Raw genomic sequence first — 20,792 nt, 5'->3', positions numbered from 1 at the left:
CCACTGAATGATACGGCTCTGCCAAAATGTAATCTATTAAAACACTTCCACCACCCTACATCCAAGGGTCTTGTCCAGTCTGGTTGTAAGAGGGTGCCATAAAATGTTTTTTGCAATGTTTATCACAACTGCAAACACAATTTCCCATCTAAAGATGTTCCACCAAAATTATTCCTAGAATTGAACAAAAGGTTATTCAAAGTAACTTCAGCTTGCATAAACACAATTTAAGCCAGGGCACATTTACCAGAATGGGTGTTCCTGATCTGTTTCTGAAGAAATCACTTCAAGAGCAATAGGAAAAAGCAATAGCCCACTATAGGTCAAACTGTTACAGGTTTTTGGAAGGCAACGCTTAGAAGAGATAAAATATAATTACCTGTTGTGCATCAGTATCAGACTGGAATGTGATGTACCAGTTATTATTGTGTGCAAACTCGCAGCCTATCACTTTTGGACAGTTTTCATTTTGAAATAATGCTTTAACCTCCTGAAGAAAATAAAAACATAAGAAACAGACTATTCATAAAGTCTTATATCTAAAAGTGATCAAGCCGACATTCACATTAGTCTAAATAACTGAAATAAACTAACAGAACATTATTTGCAGGAATTCACTGGAACACTGGCTCCACCTCAGACTTCAGAACTTTTAATCTACCCTACCTCTCACTGCACTGTTCTGATGATCATAGTGTGCAGGGGTATCAGGCCTCTACGTCACCTCCTTCCGGCGAGTCAGATTCAGACTTTCACGCCGTCTGCCCCGTCCGCCCACTCCCAGGTATCCTTTTGCCAAAGTACACTAGTCCATAAAGTCAGGTCTTAAAGGACAACAGCCTATTTTGACACACAGCAACACCCTCATAAACAAGAAAATACACTATGAAACATGTTAAACAAAAACATTTCATGTACCTCAACTGGTGTAGTTTCTGGGATCTCACGAAGAATTATTATACATCTTTTATGGTTTGGTCTCACTTTTTCGCCTTTCTCGTCAACTTGCACCATTGGGGAAGCTAAATATTAAATTAAATCTCATCAGAAAAACTTTTAAACATAACATTTCCAAGAAGCTAAGTTAACTTGAAACAATGTGAAAAAGTTGTAAAAATTATACAAATTAGTAATGTTCAAGCTGATCTAATATTACAGGATCATTTGGTCAGACCCTATGCAGCAGATTCAGCAACAGTAGAAAGAAAATATCAAAGGAAGACAAAAGTAAGGACCAGGAGGTAGCTAGAGGAACGCTTAACATATAAGCCATTTCATGTACAGCATCATAAACATACTACCAACTTAATGCCTCAACGTGTGAATGTTTAACACAACACTGCTTTCTTGCTATCACATTAATGTAGGTTAATTTGATCAGTAAGCTGCAGTTTTGCATGCATTAAATGTACAGAAGCCAGCTACTAACACGTAAGCCCCTTAAAAGGTGGGTTCATCTGTGGTCAGCAGGTCTAGGAGTGCGAAAGGTGGGCAGAGGTAGCGGTCATATTCCACCCTACAAGGCAACCACCCAACATTTAAGGTCTGTTTTAGGCAGCAGTGAACCACTGCTTAAACTCTCAGGGCATGTAGACCTGAGAGTTCAAAAGTCAACACTGCAAACAGATTTAACAGCTTCATCTTTCAAGCACCATCGCAGCTGAACTAAATAGCACATATCAGAATTAAGTGGGAGCTTGCTCAATTACCATGAAGGCTTTCAGTTTATCTAACTTCTACATTATGACAGAGAGCACAGACAATTAAAATCGGTTTGCGTGTAGTTTAATCTGTACAAATGGTACCAGTCATGCATCCCTTCGGACTTAAAGCACAAGTTACTTACCTTCAGTGACTATATATCTGTAAGAAACAGTAGTTCGTTTTAGATTCCTTACCCATGAATATCCCCCAGGCGTCACTTGATCAGGAAAGTTTTGCGTAGCAGTACCCCTGCGTGTCCGTAGGCGTAGTCTGCGGCTCCGTTGGCGCTGGGATGACTGAGTACTTAGACGCCGCCCTCGCACGCTGACGTCAGTCCTTATACCCAGCTTTTCCGCACCAGAAACGCAGAGCCATGATAAAAACCAACACTGGTGCCATGAAACTAGGGCCCTGAAAGGGGATGACCTTAACCCTAGATATTGGTTCGCAGAGCGGGGAGGATGGGTGGGGCGGTAAGGAATCTAACACAAACTACTGTTTCTTACAGATATATCGTTACCAAAGGTAAGTAACTTGTGCATCTGAAAGAAACAGGTTATTGTTAGATTCCTTACCTTAGAATAGAAACCTCAGCAATAACAACCCAGGTGGTGGGTCTGCGAAACAATTACCACACCAGAAAGTCCTGGAGAACGGAACGGCCGAAAAAGCCATCTCTCCAGACTTGGCTGTCCAGGCAGTAGTGTCTAGCAAACGTGTGAAGCAAGGCCCACGTAGCTGCCTGACAGATGTCCTGCAAGGGGACTCCCCGACCCAGGGCAGTAGTAGCCTCCATGGCCCGAGTGGAATGGGCACACAGCCCCACAGGAGGCTCCTTTTAAGCCAGTAAATAACAAGCCTTTATGCACAAAATGACCCATCGAGAAATGGTCCGTTTGTGCACCGCCCGTCCCTTCTTAGCGCCCACGTAACCAACAAAGAGCTGGTCATCCACCCGGAACTGGCAAGTGCAGTCCAGATAGAATGAGATCGCACGTTTTGGGTCCAGACGGTAAAGTCTCTCTTCCTCTTTCGAGGGAGGCGGAAATAAGGTGGGCAAGGTGATGAGTGCCCGATGTGGAAGGCTGGGACTACTTTGGGCAGGAAAGAGGGACGTGTTCAAGACAACTGTCTGGATGGACAGAAAGGAAACGAGGCTTAGAAGATAGAGCCTGGAGCTCACTCACCCTCCTGGCAGAGGTGATGGCAACCAGGAATGCAGTCTGAAGAAGTAAGACAGCGGAGAGGACAATTATGAAGTGGCTCAAAGGGAGCGCAAATCAGATAAGTCGGAACAAGACTCAAGTCCCACTGAGGCATCACGAAAGGGACAGGAGGAAACATGCGAGTGATGCCCTTCAAGAATCTATTTACAACAGGGGACTTGAAAAGAGAAGGCTGATCAAGAAACCTTAGGAAGGCTGAAATGGCAGAATTAGCCTTTGACAGTGTCCAAAGCAGAGCCCTGCTGGGCAAGAGAAAGAAGAAAGACCCTCTGAACAGGGGGGGGCAGAGTGGATCCACAGCCTTTGCTGTGCACCATGCCACAAATATATTCCACCTACAGGCGTATTCCGTTTTGGTGGAGGGATGCCTGGCTGCCAGAATGACATCACAGACTTCAGTAGGCAAGTCAAATGGCCTCAACTGCCGCCGCTCAATCTCCACGCGTGGAGGCTGGACAGGTTTGGGTGGAGGACCGTCCCCTGTTGCTGCGACAGAAGGACCTCCTGAAGAGGCAGACGAATCAGGGGATCGACTGACATGCTGAGTAGCTCGGGATACCAGTATCTTCGTGCCCAGTCCGAAGCCACAAGGACTACTTGGGCCCGGTCGCGCCAGATCTTCAGCACTCTGGGCATAAGTTGTATAGGCAGAAAGGCGTACAACTTGAAGTAGTGTGGCTCACTGGTTAGAGGCGGCAGACCCGAGAGCAGAGGACGGCCCGGGACCAGGGTTCGATTCCCGGCGCGGCAGGTTTCTGGACCAGGGTCAGCGGACTCGATAATTCTCTCGCCTCGGTGCCCACTCTGATCAGCGATCACACTCGGCAACTCTGGGCATTAGCTTGCCTCATCTTCACTAACGGCCCCACCAGACCGCCGGGGATGCCTGGTCTCACCCTGGAGATACCCATTAAGGGACCATCTCTCAGGGAAGCCAGGAAGGGTTTCGCAGCGGTCGAAGCGCCTTGGGACCCTACGGGTAAGTAGTGCGCTATATAAATGCCTATACATTTACATTTACATTTACAACAGACCGCAGCTCCACTCGCGACGAAAAGCGTCTCAGAGTGAGTGCCGCCTTGGAAATTCCAGCGTGCAGAACTGATGACATTACGCGTTCTCTTCGTGGCGAAGAGATCTAACCGAGGCTCTCCCCATCGCTGAAAGAGGCCTTGCGCCACGTCCGAGCTCAGACGCCATTCATGATCCATCATGCATCGACGGCTGAGTTTGTCCGCCCTGGCGCTCAGAGAACCTGCCAGGTGTTGAACCACCAGGGTGACGCCCTGGTGTTCAGGCCATTGCTAGAGGAGAGGAGCAGAGCCTCCTGACAAAGGTTCCACGACTCCACTCTGCTCTGTTTGTTGCAGTACCACATGGGGGTGGTATTGTCCGTGAACACCTGCACTACACTTCCCAGGACAGAGGGAAGGAATGCCTTCAGTGCAAGCCGCATCACCCGCAGTTCTAGAAGGTTGATGTGGAGCCGGGACTCCGCCGGAGACCAGAGGCCTCTGAGCACCCTCTCTCTCATGTGGGCCCCCCCCAATCCCAGGAGGGGCGCATCAGTCACCACTACGTGCTCCGGTTGGGTTAGGGAGAGGGATCTACCGCTGACCCAATCGCGGTTTGTGAGCACCCACTGCAACTGTCTTGCAGTGACCTCCGAGATCCGCACGTGGTCGGACAGGTTGCCCTGATGCTGTGCCCACTGAAACTTCAGGCCCCACTGCAGAGCCTGCATCCGCCACGGGGCGTGATGCACCAGAAGGATGCAGGAGGCCATCAGCCCCAGGATCCGCAGCGTCAACCTGACCGAAACCCAGGATAAAGGCTGAAAGATCGGATTCAGAGCCTGAATATGCCGAACCAGCTGTTCGGGGGGGGGGGATAAACCCGAAACTGCGCTGAGTTCAGAACCGCTCCGATGAAAAGGAGCTTCTGAGAGGGACACAGGTGTGACTTCGGCACGTTGGAGAACCCCAGCAAGTGCAGGCCGGCCGTAGTCTGGAGGTGGGAGACGACTCTAGGGCGCGCCAGTCTTCTACAACCAGTCGTCGAGATAGGGGAAGACAAACCTCCAATCTGCGCAGATGAGCTGCGACCACCGCCATCACTTTCGTGAACACCCGTGGGGCGCTGGTAAGGCCGAAGGGGAGCACAGTAAACTGAAAGTGCTTGCGGCCTACCATGAACCGCAGGTAACGCCGGCAGGACAGGAATGTGGAAATATGCGTCCTGCAAGTCCAACACTACCATCCAGACAATCTCGCTCCTCCCGTTTCCAGCCAAAGTCATCGAGAAGACCGTCAACTAACAGCTGGCCGCCTTCCTCGAGACGAACGGATCCCTCGACCCCTCGCAGTCCGGCTTCCGAGCCAGCCACAGCACCGAGACCGCCCTCATCGCCGCCACCGACGACATTCGAGCCCTGATGGACAACGGAGAAACAGCGGCCCTCATCCTCCTAGACCTCTCCGCGGCCTTCGACACTGTCTGCCACCGCACCCTAGTGCAACGCCTCAGCAACGTCGGAATCCAGGAGAAGGCGCTGGAATGGATCGTCTCCTTCCTCGACGGAAGAACACAGAGTCCGCCTACCACCGTACAAGTCAGAAGCCACCAAAGTCATCTGCGGCGTCCCTCAAGGATCCTCGTTGAGCCCTACCCTCTTCAACGTCTACATGAGCCCCCTCGCGGCCATCGCACGCCAACACAACCTCAACATAATCTCCTACGCCGACGACACCCAGCTGATCCTCTCCCTGACCAACGACCCCGCCGGCGCCAGAGCCAACCTGCACGAAGGGATGAAGGAGGTAGCCGAGTGGATGACGACCAGCCGCCTGAAACTGAACTCAGACAAGACGGAGGTCCTCATCCTGGGCTCCACGCCCACCGCCTGGGACGACTCCTGGTGGCCCCCCGCCCTGGGCACCGCACCCAAACCGACTAACCACGCACGCAACCTGGGCTTCATCCTGGACTCCTCCCTCTCCATGACCAAGCAAGTCAACGCCGTCTCCTCGGCGTGCTTCAACATCCTGCGCATGCTACGGAAGATCTTCTGGTGGATCCCCACGGAGACCAGGAAGACCGTCACCCAGGCCCTCGTCACCAGCCGTCTGGACTACGGCAACGCCCTCTACGCCGGAACCACCGCCAAGCTCCAGAAGAGACTTCAGCGGATCCAGAACGCCTCAGCCAGATTCATCCTCGACATCCCACGTAACAGCCACATCTCCGGACACCTGAGAGACCTGCATTGGCTCCCCGTCAACAACCGAATCACCTTCCGTCTCCTCACCCACGCACACAAAGCCCTTCACGATCAAGGCCCGAGCTACCTCAACAACCGAATCAACTTCTACGCTCCCAAACGCCACCTCCGATCAGCCAGCCACGCCCTCGCCGCCGTCCCACGCATACGTAGAGCGACAACAGGAGGAAGGTCCTTCTCCTACCTGGCCGCCAAGACCTGGAACTCCCTCCCGACCGACATGCGCCTGACCCAAGACCACCTCTCCTTCAGGAAGAAGCTCAAGACCTGGCTGTTCGAGCAGTAACGGCACCCCCCCCCCCCTTAGCGCCTTGAGACCCTACGGGTAAGTAGTGCGCTCTATAAATGTCTTTGATTGATTGGCTTTGATTGAGTCTTCTGGGTACAGGACAGATAGTACCTGAGCCAAAGTCAGCATCTTGAACTTCTCATTGCGGAGGAAGCCGTTGACGCTCCGAAGATCCAAGATAGGCAAAGGAGGCCTACGTCCTTTCTTGAGTATCAAAAAATAGTGGGAATAGCAACCACGTCCTACTTCAGGCTCAGGAACGCGCTCGAAGGCCCCCTTGGCCAAGAGGGCCGTAACTTACTCCAGTATTTTATTTATTTATTTTCAGAGTTTTATATAGCGCGAACAAGATCTTTGCAGATATCAGAGCGCTTTACATAGAAGAGTACATGTGGGAACAAAGTCAAATAGGTAGGTCGATAGTTCACAGAGTACAGAAGGGAACATGAGGGAACAAAGTCAAATAAGTAAATCAGTAGATCATACAATACAAATAATACAATTGGGTGGCTGCAAAGCAATCAAGTGGGTGATAAGACAGCTCGTACAAATAGATAAGGGGTCAAGCAAGTAATAAAGATCATCGCAGGGTGTTGATAGGGTTCGAGATAGTAGTACAGGTGAATTTAGCCATGAAGATAGCTTTTACTTCTTTTTTGAAGAGTGTAGTGGAAGAGAGAAGCCTGGTTTCGGGAGGGAGTGAGTTCCAAATCCTAGGCGCCATTCCTGAGAAAGAGCGCTTGTATGTTTTCTCCTTCCGGAATCTTCGAGGTTTCAGCAGAAGATTGTTTGCGCCTCTCGTGTTTCTGGTTCCCCCAGAGATTGTCAATTTCTGAGCAAGGTAGCCGGGTGAGTTTAGGTGTACAGCCTTGTGTGTCATGCAGGCTATTTTCAAATGTATTCTGGCTTCAAACGGCAACCAGTTCAGGGATTTCAAGTCAGGGGTGATGTGGGAGTGCTTTTTTGACCCCGTGATAAGTCTCGCTGCAGCATTTAGAGATGCTTTTAGAGGTGCGGTTGTAGTTAGTGGGAGTCCACAGAGGGAGGTGATGCCGTATTCAATTCGTGGGATGACTAGTGCTTGCACCGCTGTTTGGAAGTCTTTGGCTGGGAGGTAGGGTTTAAGTTTCCTCAGAGTATTGATCTGGAAGTTCGCTCCCTTTGTAGCTTTGCTGACATGTTGCTGCATGTTGAGATTGGTGTCGAGTGTTATGCCTAAAGATTTTGCTGATTCCACGATGGTGGGTTGGACATTGAGTGCGGTTAGGAGTTTAAGCCAATGTTGAGTGGTGGTTATCTTCGCTGGAGGTGCGATCAGAAGGAACTCTGTTTTCAGGGCATTGAGTTTGAGGTGATTGTCGGCAAGCCATGATTGGGTGCATCTGATCGTTGAGTTCAGGAGCAGGATGTCATTGGGAGATTGCAGTTTGAGGTAGAGTTGGGTGTCATCGGCATACATGTGAAAGTGTACATTGGATTCTTGTAGCAGAGTGGTGAGCGGTTCCATGACTAGGTTGAACAACGTTGGGGATAGAGAAGATCCTTGGGGGACGCCTAGCGTTACAGGTACTGGCGTGGACATCAGGTTGTTGCTCTTGAATTTCTGCGTCCTGTTGCGGAGAAAGGAAGTGAACCATTTGAGGACAGTTCCAGATAAGCCCATTCTTTTGTTTAGTAGTTCTATTAGATTCTCATGTTTAACGGTGTCGAATGCGGAGGAGAGATCGAGAAGGATGAGGAGGCAGGTGTCATTTTGGTCTAGCATTTGAAGTGCGTCGTCAATTATGTGAGTCATGGCCGTTTCTGTGCTGTGTCCTGCTCGGAAACCTGATTGGTGAGGGTTGAGGAGATCGAATTGCTCAATGTGTTTAGTCAATTGTAGTTGTGCACATTTTTCCAGCAGTTTGGCGAGAGTGGGGATATTGGTGATGGGACGGTAGTTGTTGAGATCCGCGGGGTCGGCTGTTGGTTTCTTTAGTAGAGGTGTGACCTGACCAACTTTGAGGGAGTCAGGTATGCTTCCTTGTTGGAGAGAGCTGTTGATGATTTTAGTCCAGAGAGGGAGAATCAGTGGGGTAAAATCTTTTACTGCGAAGGCAGGGAGGGGGTCCGTGAGGTGATTGGAAGGTTTCAGGGTGCTGAGTAATTTGCCAATTTCTACTTCCGAATATGTGTCAAAGGTTGACCATGTCGCATTGTTTTTTGGTTCAACGGGTGCTGGGCATTTGGGTTTGGAGTAGAGGCTTGCGTCAGTGAGGAGATCGCTTTTTATTTTGTCGGTTTTTTGGATAAAGAAAGCAGCGAAGTCTTCACATGAGGGTACCACGCTCCCAGTGTTGAGTGGTTGTGGTAGCTCTTTGGATTGCGATTTGATTAGCTCAAACAGTTTTCTCGGGCGGTTCTTTGCTTGGTTAAGTTGGAGGCGGAAGAAGTCCGATTTTGAGCGTTTTATTTTCCTGAAGTAGGCGTTTCTCTTCTTCTTCAACTCTTTTAGGTGCATTGCAGAGGGGGCTGATCTCCAGGTCCGTTCTGCCATTCGCATGTCTCTTCTATCTTCGTTGAGACTCCCGTCGTACCATGGTTTGGAGATTTTAGTGGCGACTCTTTTTAGTTGCATAGGTGCAGCCTCATTGATTATCGAAGTCATAGTGTTGAGATAGTGGTCAGTCAGGGTTTGGACGTCCGAGGCGCCTGCAGGAGGGAGTAGGAGATTGCAGCTGTTAGGGGGCAGAGAGCCAGGGTTGAGCTTTTTCGAGTTTCTTTTCCAGACCTTGGGCTTGGAGAGCTGCACAGGGTTGACTTTGACTTTTTCGTTGATAAAGAATGTGATAATGTGATGATCCGACCAGTCACAAGGTTGGATGGATTCAAGTTGGATAGATTGCTCCTTGGAGATGATCAGGTCGATGATGGAGCCTTTCTCATGGGTCGGACTGTTGCATATTTGGGTGAGGTTCAGGGCATCGAGGAAATTTTTAAGACTGTTTACCACTGCGTCGCTGCTGTCATTCCAGCGGAGGTTGAAGTCACCAAGGTATATTTGGGTGAGCTGGCGACCGGAATTGGTTGAGATCATATCCATGATTTGTTGGGAGAAGGTGAGGTTGTCCCTGGGTGGGTGGTATATGCTGTGCAGAGTGCATATCGGTTTGCCCTCACTAATAATGTTGAGGCAGATGTATTCACAGGATGTTGGGGATGGCAGGGATGTGGAATTGACTTTCTGAACAGAGAGGTTGTTCTTGTATATGCATGCGATTCCGCCACCTATTTGGCCTGTTCTGTCGAGCCTGATAATGTGGAAGTTGGGAGGAACCAGAATGTCCATTATGGGTGTCGAGGATTCAGTTAGCCACGTTTCAGTCAAGATGATTAGGTCAAGGCCCTGCGATAAGAGGAGTTCAGCAATGGCTGCTGAGTGTTTCGTCGCCGATCTGCAGTTGAGAAGCGCGCATTTGAGGCGGGGTGTGTAGAGGGTGTTAGATTGTTCTAGCGAGAGAGGGACTTCTCTAAGGTTATTGGGGATGGAGGCTCTGCTGTTTAATGTGGGTGGTCTAAGGGGATTTGGGTGTATCGTGGGAATGTTGCGGTGTGGGGTGCTTGTGTGAGTTTGGGGGGCTGGTTCATAGGAGCGGAGAAGGGTGAGTGTGTCGAGGTCAGAAGAAGAGTTGTGGGTGCGGCGAGGGCGGTTGTTGCGATTAAGAGCTGGGATTGATGTCAGCTTGGGGCATAGCTGAGTGCGAGAGTTGGCCTGAGAGGTGGGGGACACATTAGGCGGGGAGGTGTGGATGTGTGAGGCGTTGCAGGGGCGTTGCTGAGGACTACGGGAATTGCTGCGCCTATGAGCAGGGTTTGAAGCCTGGTGTGGGGCGTGGTGAGGGTGGGGGACCGCCGGGGGGGAGGTGTGGATGTGTGAGGCGTTGCAGGGGCGATGCTGAGGACTACGGGAATTGCTGCGCCTATGAGCAGGGTTTGAAGCCTGGTGTGGGGCGTGGTGAGGGTGGGGGACCGCCGGGGGGGAAGGAGGCAGGCTGGGAAGGGGGGTGGAGGTGGCTGGGTGGTGTGTAGGACATGTGGAGAGTCGTTCTTTGATGACCTGGATGTCTTCTTTGATCTGAGTGAGGGTGGCCATGATGAGTTCCATCGTAGGGTAGGTGGTGGGGGTGGGGGTGGCAGTCAGGGGTGATTGGCTGGCCAGGGAACTCGTGTGCAGGCGAGGGGGAGGGCTGGTGTTCAAGCAGGTCTGCGTTGTGTTGGAGCGTGGGATAGGGTTAGGGAGGTGAGAGGTTCTGGACTGTTGGGGAGTGGATGGGATAGGGAGGAAATTGATGTTATGGGTGGGGGCATTGGCGGTAGGCGTGGGGGACAACGTGTAGGCTGGGAGACTGGTAGCTGTATTGGAAGGAGGATAGTAGGGGCTGAGAGTAGGAGGGGGAGTGGGAGTGGAGATGGTCCTGTTGAGGGGAAGGGGCGTTAAATTAAGAGAGGGAGTACGTTCTGCGCAGTAGATTGGTGGGTAGTGAGGACTGAGAATGGGGGGGGATAAAAGGGGGGAATTGTCAGAGTGCGTGTGATTCTGGTGCTGGACTAAGTTGGGAGTGTTAAGTGTGGGGATTGTGCTGTCAGCGCCGAGCGGGGTGTTAATGCCCGCTGTAGGTGTGAAAGGTGTGTTGAGGGTATGTGTGGAGGTCCGGACGTTGGTGGAGGGGGCGGGGGAACGGGCGGCGTATGAGGGGGAGCGATCTATGTCTGAGATGGGGTGCTGAGTTGGGATAGTGAGGTTGTGGGTGGGGGATGGGAGGTCATGGTTGGTGGAATTGGGGGAGATATGCGTGTTTGTCCGTGACTTGGAGAGGTGTTCTTTGAAGGTGGGGAACATGCTGTCTAGCAGTTCCAGGTTCTTGTCTGTGGATTGTAATAGGACAATCCCGGTATTGTAAATAGTGATGGTGGCTCTGCCTGGAAAGACCCGGGATGGGGAGATGGAGAGAGTTTGGCTGTGTGCGGATTTTCTAGTCGAGGAGACGGTGAGTAGGGTGAAGAACGCTTTTCTCCATTGAGCTCTGCGTGTGGTGTGGAAAATGATATCGGTGTTCAGGGATCCATTAGCCGGTGAGAAGTAGGTGTCAGCGAAGGGCTTTTCCGAGTGTGACCTAAGGAAGTTGTGTTTAAAGCGTTTGGCGGCTTTTTTGGTGAGTGATGGTGGATAAATGATTTTGTAAGTATGTTTGCCGATGGGGTCCATGTTGCGTTGCAGGATTAGGTGGGTATGGGAGGATGCAGTAGTGGACTATAGTAGTACCAAAGTGCAGAAAGACAAGTTTGCAGAAACGGGTGCAAACAGTTGGAAACACAATGATAAGTCACAGCAAGCAAGATGTTATAAAAAGTGACACTAGTACTCAGCCAGCCTTTCCAGGCTATGAGAGTGAGCAGTAGGGCAAATACATACGGTAATTAGTAAGGTACAAGGTGTAATAATAGGCATAATACTGATAAAATATAAGGGTGGGGTACAATGGGTGAGTGCACTATACTATAGTAGATAATATTGATATTGGAAAGGATCCAGATACACAATTTACAAGACTCAAAATTCAAAAATCGAGGGTGACACTGGTTGTCGGTTCAACTAGTGTGAGGTAGAAATCTGTGCATTTACAAATGTTCAGAATACAAGTGAAAGTGGCACACGTGAGGGCTCTAATATACGAGGTAATAGTCTGTGCGTACAGGTGTTCAAAATACCGATATAGGTGTAGTACTGCAATGATGTGTAAACACTCTGGCCTATATAAGGTAGTAATCTGAGTAATACAGATGTTTAGAGTAGAGCTAGAGCGTACTAATGCAGTGATGGCAAACACACTTTCCTGTATGAGGTAGCAATCTGTGTAGTACATACATTCAGATAAGGCTAAAAGGGCAATATTGCACCAATATAGTAATAGGTAGGCATTCTTTCATATATGAGGTAGTAATCAGGTCTAAACAAGTAATAAAACTATAGTGAGAGTATAATAATATATAGGCATAGGCCGGCATTCTGTTCTACTAGTCTACAATACTATAATCCCATAGAGGCTGGAGACTAGACTAAGATGGCCGCCAAATAGTTCAGATCAGGCAAGTAGTCCTTTGTTTGTTGCTAAGCAGGCTGAGAGAAAGAGAGAATAGTCCTCTTTTTGCTGCTATTGCTCTGAGCACCGGGGAAGAGATTCCACTTCCTGTTCAAGCAACCAGAGCTCAAGTCTGGCTGGGAGTCTTATCTCTATGTGGGGGAGTTGAGCTGAAGGGGCACGAGGAAGATAGAAGGTATGGGGGGATTTATTGTTACAGTTTTATGGCCCCCGCCATTTTGTACAAAGGAATAGAGTTTTTCAGTGAGTTAGTCTTTTCAAAAAGAGAGTCGGTGGGTGGGAAAAGTAAATACCTGAGTTTTGTGATTCAGTCCCTCTTACCAGCAGAGTTAAACAGAAGCATTACAGAAATCCATGGTTGACTTCCTTCCCCTTCGTGGGTGTATGTGACTGGTTAAAAAATGCATCCCAGTAGTATACCGATGTCACGGGGGGCAGACTTCGGTGTTCCGCCGCCCCAACTGGTCCTAATTTGCTCCTTATGATTGTGAGCTGTGTTAGCTCTCACGGCTCCGCTTCGTGATCTAGTGACCCCCGTCGTGTGAGCCAGCACCTGTGGTCAACGTCCCTCCCTGCTGCTGGGAAGTCGAAAATGATCCCCCGACATGCGGTGGTACTGAGGTGGCATGGCTGGAGAAGGACGCCTCGAAGGGGAGGGAGTAGCCCCTTCGGACGATTTGAAGCCCCCACCTGTCCGATGTGATGGAGCGCCAGTGAAGGAGGTGATGGCGAACCCTGCCCCCCCACTGGCGTCGAATGGGCCTGAAAACTCAGACTGGGAGGATTTTGAGGCAGATGCTCCAGGGGCGGGTGTGGACTGACCTTGCCGGTGTCCCCCGGCTCAGCCACGGCAGTTACCACACCCGCGACGGCGTTGAGGTTGGCTCTGCGGCCTGTGGTTAGCTGTACGTGTAGGGGCGCCCCTTCCTTGGCCACGAAAGCAGAAGTTCGCTGGTGTTGGCCGTAGCCCTGGAGTCATTGAAACGCTCAAGCGCACTGTCTGCCTTGTCGCCACAGAGGCGACGGCCAAAGGGCATGTCCATAAGGGAGGCTTGGACAACCCCCAAAAAGTTGGCAGACCTCAGCCAGGCGTGGCCACGTTGTCGCAATCGCCCTGCCCAGCGAGTCCATGGTAATGAGTCCACACCGAATCGAATATCGTGCTGCATACCATCCCTCTGCAAGGGCTTGGGTAAGCTTGGCCTAGACCTCCCCTGGGCATTGCGGCAGCACTTCCGCAACCGTATCCCACAGAGTGGGAATAACGGCCCAAAAGGCAGGCGGTGTTGACAGACCAAAACCCAAACTGAGTGAGAACAGTTTCTTCACAAACTGATCGTACTTTTGGTTTCCCGATCCGGAAGAGCGGTCGGGAAAGCAGTTTTGGAGGTAATGGCCTGGATCACCAAGCTCTCAGGAGTGGGGTGAACGGATAGGAAGATGGGGTTGCCCAAAGCCGGGCAGTGGCGTCAGGCCACGTTCTGATCTACAGGGAGGCCGGTAAAGGGCTTGGACCAGGAGCCCAAACGTCAGTGAGGGCTTCGTTAAACGGCAGGAGAGGCTCCGGGGAGCTTGCCTGTGGTTTGAGCACCTCAGGGAGAAGGTTAGTCCTCACGGCCACGACTGGGAGCTCAAGAGCCAAGGCCTTGGCTGCCCTAGTCAACACCACGCTATAAGCAGCCCCCTCCTCCGTAGCCACGGAGACAAATCCAGTGTCGGGCGAAGTGTCCAGACCACTGGGCTCCCCCAGCTCGTCTGCCCAGTCCTGGCTCAACTGGCACTGCAGTGCCAGAGGGTCCTCAGACCTCTCCCACTCCCCCGTAGTCATATCTTATGATAGTCAGGAATAAATGATGGAGCCGGATCGACGGTGAAGGGCTCACCGATCTGCGTTGAAGAAGGCGCCAGTCTGACGCAGGATCCGGACCAGGGGCGGCCAAAGCACCAGACAGCGCGGGGGCCAAAGCACCAGACAGCGCGGGGGCCAAAGCACCAGACGGCGCGGGGGCCAAAGCACCAGACGGCGCGGGGGCCAAAGCACCAGACGGCGCGGGGGCCAAAGCACCAGACGGCGCGGGGGCCAAAGCACCAGACGGCGCGGGGGCCAAAGCACCAGACGGCGCGGGGGCCAAAGCACCAGACGGCGCCGGGGCCAAAGCACCAGACGGCGCCGGGGCCAAAGCACCAGACGGCGCCGGGGCCAAAGCACCAGACGGCGCCGGGGCCAAAGCACCAGACGGCGCCGGGGCCAAAGCACCAGACGGCGCCGGGGCCAAAGCACCAGACGGCGCCCGGGCCAAAGCACCAGACGGCGCCCGGGCCAAAGCACCAGACGGCGCCGCGGGGCCCGAAGGCGCCTCGGCTGGATCCGACGGCGGAAAGTGCGACCTCATGGCCGTGAGGAAGGAGCCGATCTCCTCCGGCGTTGCGTGCAGCCCAGGGACAGGTGGGTATGGAGTTGGACGCGGCGCTTGCGGCTCCGGCGGAGCAGAGTGGGCAGAGTCGCCCGATCCCACGGCCGCGTCGCACGAGCGTCAGGCGGAGTCAGAAGAGCGATGTCGCTTCGACTTCTTGCACCTAGACTTACCTGAGGATTTGAGGCCGACGAGTGGTGTAGACTCACCGAGCTGTGATGACTTTGGCCCCTCCTGGACCGGGACCTCGAGCGGCACGGGGCAGACTGCCGGAGCTCAAGGCGCTTACGAGACCGCTCCCGCCTAGCTTTCGACGTCAAGGCCTGGCAGCCGGGGCACGACGTGTCATCGTGGTCGGCCCAGAGACAGTAAAGGTACAGACGGTGGGGGTCGGTAACCAACATCAAGAGGTTACAATCATCTCAGTTTTAACCTGGGCATCCCTATTGGCATCGAGAATCTAGTAGCGACTCGAGAAGATCCAAAAGAGATCAAAAAGTTAAGTCAAAAAGTGACTAGGAGTACTGCTCTTCCCGGATCTGCGATTGCTGGCGCGGAAAAAAGAACTGATGCCAGCGTGCGAGGGCGGCGTCTAAGTACTCAGACGTCATCCCGGCGATCACGACGCCGACGATTGATGCGGAGCCACAGATGAAACCTACCGACGCGCAGGGGCACTGCTATGCAAAACTTTCCGGATCAAGTCTGACGCCTGGGGATATTCTAAGGTAAGGAATCTAACCTGTTTCTTTCAGATATACTTTAATGCCACCTTATCTGAATCAACTATTATTGCCCCAAGACTCCAGATTTTTTACATTTCTAATTCAAAGCAAAAATATAACAATGGTTGACAAAATTTTTAACAATTCACACTTACACCGTAACACTTCTAAAATAAGGTCCACATCGGTGGTTAACTTCTTCACGCCGTCCATACTGGCAATTGTCCAAATTGGAACAAACTGATCGCCATCCATTTGTGACATCAAGTACAGATCCTTTGATAGGTTTTCCCTAAAACACAAATTCCACTTCATGGATTAGTAAATGCTAAATTTTCAAGACTCATCTCAACTTCAGCCTAGAAACCATACACAAGTCAAAAATCTACATCAATGATGCCCGTCTAAGTAAACCATACTAGTTTTCTATATAGCAGCACATCTGCTTTCTTTAACAATTTTGCATATCCTGAAAACTCACTTTTAGAAAATGAGGAATGGATTAAATTAGTCTATGACATACCTACCGGTGCCAGACAAAGTCTTCTAGTACAACATTTTCCGTTATTTGTACTGCATCAGTCTGTTTTGCACAAGGTGGGGCTTCAGCATTCATTGAAACGCTGAAGCATTAGGCGGTCTGGATGAAAAAGGTTCACACAGCACAGTACTGCACTGTGGTACTACCTTACTGGACTGCACTATGGTCTCCCATAGCGTCTCTTGGTGAAGTTACTCTCACTCCTCTGAAGGATCAGCCCTTACTACATGACATTTAGTATGCTTCCAGCATATCAACTTAACTACCTTAACAAAAGTCTGTACCTTTTTACTTAAACCATGATGTTGAGTATCAGAATCTCCAAGCTAGCCTCAGACTAGGAAACTAAATTTTTACTTGTAAAAGTATTTTCCCGGCTTGAAGAATTTTCGGGATTCACATTCTGTGCATATTTCCACCATCTAGTGGTTGGATCAGGAATTTATCTATATAGTAGTTCTTTTTTCTCCCCTGCCCTCTTTAGGTCTCGCCTAGGCAGCGTTTGTGTGGCTCTGTGAGATGCTGCATTCAGGATACAAGCTTTAAAAGTTATGACCATTTTCAAGGACTGCCCCTGTTGCATGTGTTAATCAGAGCTTATGAACACTATCTTTCTTTAAGCTGAAGCACTGTATCGAATATGCTACTTACCAGTATGCATCTGTTCTTGGCATGTAGGGCTGCTGACATTCATATCTGTGCATAGATCGCCGCCTAGTGTTGGGTCCAGATGATCGCACATTGTTGTCCTGGAAGAGTCTTCGAAGTGTCATGAGATAGGTGGCTCCTCCCCTGGACTATAGTGCGCATGGGCATCGACTCCATCCTCAGATTGTTTTTAGCCATTGTGGCAAAGATGGAGTGAAACTTTGTGAATGATGACCATGCTAGAAGTATTTGTGCGTGCTGCAGCCGCTACAGGCGCCGGGGAGGAGGGCGGGCGATATGAATGTCAGCAGCCCTACATGCCAAGAACAGATGCATACTGGCAAGTAGCATATTCGGCATGTGGGCTGCTGAATTCATATCTGTGCATAGAATACATAGCAGTCCCTCCATTAACGGCGGCCGCCTGTGCCAGCTGCAGCAGTTTGGAAAAGTGTTTTTAGAACAGCCTGCCCTACAGCTGCCTGCTGTTTGGAGTGCACATCTACACAGTAGTGTTTTGTAAACGTGTGTGTGGTAGACCATGTGGCTGCTCTACATAGGTCTTGTAAAGGAATATTTCCAAGGAAAGCCATGGAGGCCCCCAACTTCCAGGTGGAGTGGGCCCGCGGGGGAATAGTTAGAGTGCGCTTGGCTTTCTGATAGCAGATCTGAATACACTTAACGATCCACCTGGCTATACCAGCCTTGGAAATGGGGTTGCCTTTGTGTTGTGGCGAAAAGGCAACAAATAGTTGTTTTGTCTTCTGAAAATCTTTGGTTTTATCAATGTAGTACATTAAGGCTCTTTTGACGTCAAGCGTGTGGAGCATCCTCTCCGCAACAGACTCAGGATTTTGGAAGAACACAGGTAGTTCTATAGTCTGGTTGATATGGAACTGTGAAACCACCTTAGGAAGTAACTTAGGGTTAGTGCGAAGCACCACCCTGTTGGAATGAATTTGAATAAATGGCTCTTGGATAGTTAGTGCCTGGAGTTCACTAACTCGTCGTAGTGACGTAATCGCCATCAGGAAAGCCACTTTCCATGTTAAGACCTGAATCTCGCATGAATACAGTGACTCAAAAGGGGGACCCATCAGTCTCGTGAGGACCACATTTAGGTTCCATTCGGGAGCTGGTGGGGTCCGCGGAGGAATGACTCGTTTGAGTCCTTCCAGAAAGGCTTTGATGGCAGGCACTCTGAAAAGGGAGAGGTGCTGCCTGTTTTGCAGATAGGCCGCCATTGCGGATAGATGTATACGAATGGAAGCATAAGCCAGATTACATTTGTACAGATGTAAGAGATAATAAATGATGTTCTGAATAGATGCGTCCAGCGGGTTAATGTTGTGATCTGCACAATAAATGACAAACCGCTTCCATTTCCCCGCATAGCATGCTCTGGTGGTGGGCTTTCTTGCCTCCCTGATTATGTCCAAACAGTCAGGAGGTAAGTTGAGGTAGCTAAACTCTAAGACCTCAGGAGCCAGATCGCCAGGTTGAGCTGTTGCGGATCTGGATGCTGAATGTCGCCATGGCTCTGCGTCAAAAGCTTGGGTGCGAGGCGCAGCCTTTGATGCGGTACCACGGATAGTTCCGTAAACGTGGTGTACCATGGTTGGTGTGCCCACGTCGGAGCAACCAGGATGAGAGTCAACAAGAGTTGCTTCAGCTTGCGTGCCACCAGCGGTATTGGAGGTGCTGGGGGGGAAAAGCGTACGCAAATTTGCCTGACAAGTTATCCACATCGCATTGCCCTGCGACTGTGGGTGTGGAAACCTGGCGGCAAAGCTTCGGCATTTGGCGTTTTCCTTTGTGGCGAACAGGTCTATCTGTGGATGACCCCATCTTAGGAAGTACGGGTGGAGTACTGATGGATGTATCTCCCACTCGTGCATTTGGTGGCTGTACCTGCTGAGCAGGTCCGCCATCTGATTGTCCTTGCCCAGGAGGTGCTCCGCCATGAGGAAGATGTTCCTCTGAATGGCCCACTTCCACATGCTCTGAGCCAGATGAGACAACTGTGAGAGTGTGTCCCTCCCTGCTTCTGGATGTAGTACATGGCCGTCATGTTGTCCGTCCGGATCAACACGACCTTGTTGCACAGATGTACCTTGAATGCTTTCATTGCCATGAAGATAGCCATCAGTTCTAGAACATTGATGTGCATCTTCCTTTGCTGTGGTGTCCATAGTCCCTGCACTGTGTAGTGGAGTACATGAGCTCCCCATCCCTGGAGAGATGCGTCGGTCGTCAGAATGATCAGTGGCACAGGCTCCTGGAACGGTCGTCCCTTGCAAAAGTTTTGTGGATTCCACCAATGCAGAGAGTTGTATGCACGACCGGTTACCAACACTAGGTCTTTCAACTGTGCGTGAGCCTGAGTCCACTGATGTGCTAAGCACTCCTGAAGCGGACGCATATGTAGTCTCGCGTGCGGGACCATGGACATGCAGGAGGCCATCATGCCTATCAACTGCATGAACACTCGCGCTGGAAGCGAGTGTTGAGGTCTGAATTTCTGTATCAGCGATTGAATGCTGCTGACCCTCACTGAATTTGGCTGTGCTGCGGCTGCCAGAGTTTTTATCGTCGCACCCAGATACTGCCGTATGTGGGCGGGTTGCAGGTGGGACTTTGGGTAATTCAGTGAGAATCCCAGATCGTGAAGAAGGTGAATGGTGTGGGACATGTGGGCGGCACACTGCTGGGCTGACTTTGCCTGGATTAGCCAGTCGTCCAGATAAGGGTAGACGTGAATATGCTGTCTCCTTAGGTGTGCTGCCACCGTCGCCAGGCACTTTGTAAACACCCTGGGTGCCGTGGTGACTCCGAAAGGTGGAACCTTGAACTGGTAATGTTTGTTTTGGATGGTGAACCGGAGGTATTTTTTGTGTGACGGGTGAAGCGGAATATGAAAATAGGCATCCTTCAGATCTAAGGTTGCGAGAAAATCCCCCTGACTGAGCAACGGTAGGACTTGCAGCAGTGTCAGCATGTGAAAGTGCTCCGACAGAATGTACTGATTGAGGGGTCTGAGGTCCAGTATGGGTCTGAGGGACCCGTCCTTTTTTGGTTTTAAGAAGTACAGTGAGTAAACTCCTGTGCCTTTCTTCCACAGGCACGAGTTTGATTGCCCCTTTTTGCAGCATGACTAGTACCTCCTGCTGCAATAAGTGCAAATGCTCGGCGGACATAGGACGGTGTCTTGGGGGTGTGTTGGGTGGAGTGGATGTTCACTCCAGACAATAACCGTACAGGATAAGCTGTGTGACCCACCTGTCTGTGGTGATGGACTTCCAGACTGGCAGAAACTGTTGAAGTCTCCCCCCGACAGGTGTTGCGTGGTCAGGGGGCAGTGACAAGGCGTCACTGTTTGTTAGTGGCAGAGGATCTGGAGTTGTTGTTTCCACGACCTCTGCCCTTGGCGAGGTTTCCACGATATCCACCTCTACTTGGTTTGGTGTACGTGGTTTGCCCGCCACCTTTATAGTACTATGTGTTCTGGGAAAGCTGGCCTCTGGAAACACCTCTTGCTTGAGCGACGAAGAGAACCACCCCATAACTGCTGCGACTGTAGAGCCCCCATAGACTTTGCTGTCTGTGTCTTTCTTGATTTTTTCCAAGGTGGTGTCCACCTCTGGGCCAAATAGATGATTAGGGTTTACTGTATGATTTAGAATGGTGGTCTGTATCTCTGGCTTGAACCCGGAGATTCTGAGCCAGGCATGTCGTCTCAGCATGACACTAGTGTTAACAGCTCTGGCCGCGGTGTCTGCTGCGTCCAGTGCACATTTGATAGAAGCATTTGATATGAGCTTCCCT

At 50.9% G+C, this 20,792-nt stretch overlaps 1 protein-coding gene across 2 annotated transcripts in view; it reads right to left on the bottom strand.

Moving 5' to 3' along the window:
* The window catches only part of LARP4 (La ribonucleoprotein 4), a 331,711-nt gene that overhangs the window by 167,886 nt on the left and 143,033 nt on the right, over window positions 1-20,792 (bottom strand). For both annotated transcript variants that reach the window (XM_086966264.1, XM_086966274.1), the window contains 3 exons: window positions 15,934-16,070; window positions 919-1,022; window positions 380-490 (listed from right to left, as the gene is read on the bottom strand). In XM_086966264.1, coding sequence (XP_086822390.1) covers window positions 380-490; window positions 919-1,022; window positions 15,934-16,070 — 352 coding nt within the window. The remainder of the gene's footprint in view (window positions 1-379; window positions 491-918; window positions 1,023-15,933; window positions 16,071-20,792) is intronic.

The sequence above is a fragment of the Lissotriton vulgaris genome, chromosome 1_1 (assembly GCF_964263255.1).
Source record: "Lissotriton vulgaris chromosome 1_1, aLisVul1.2, whole genome shotgun sequence".
NCBI lineage: Eukaryota > Metazoa > Chordata > Amphibia > Caudata > Salamandridae > Lissotriton > Lissotriton vulgaris.
The sequence above is the reverse complement of the archived record's forward strand: the minus strand, read 5'-3'. Positions and strand labels throughout refer to the sequence as shown.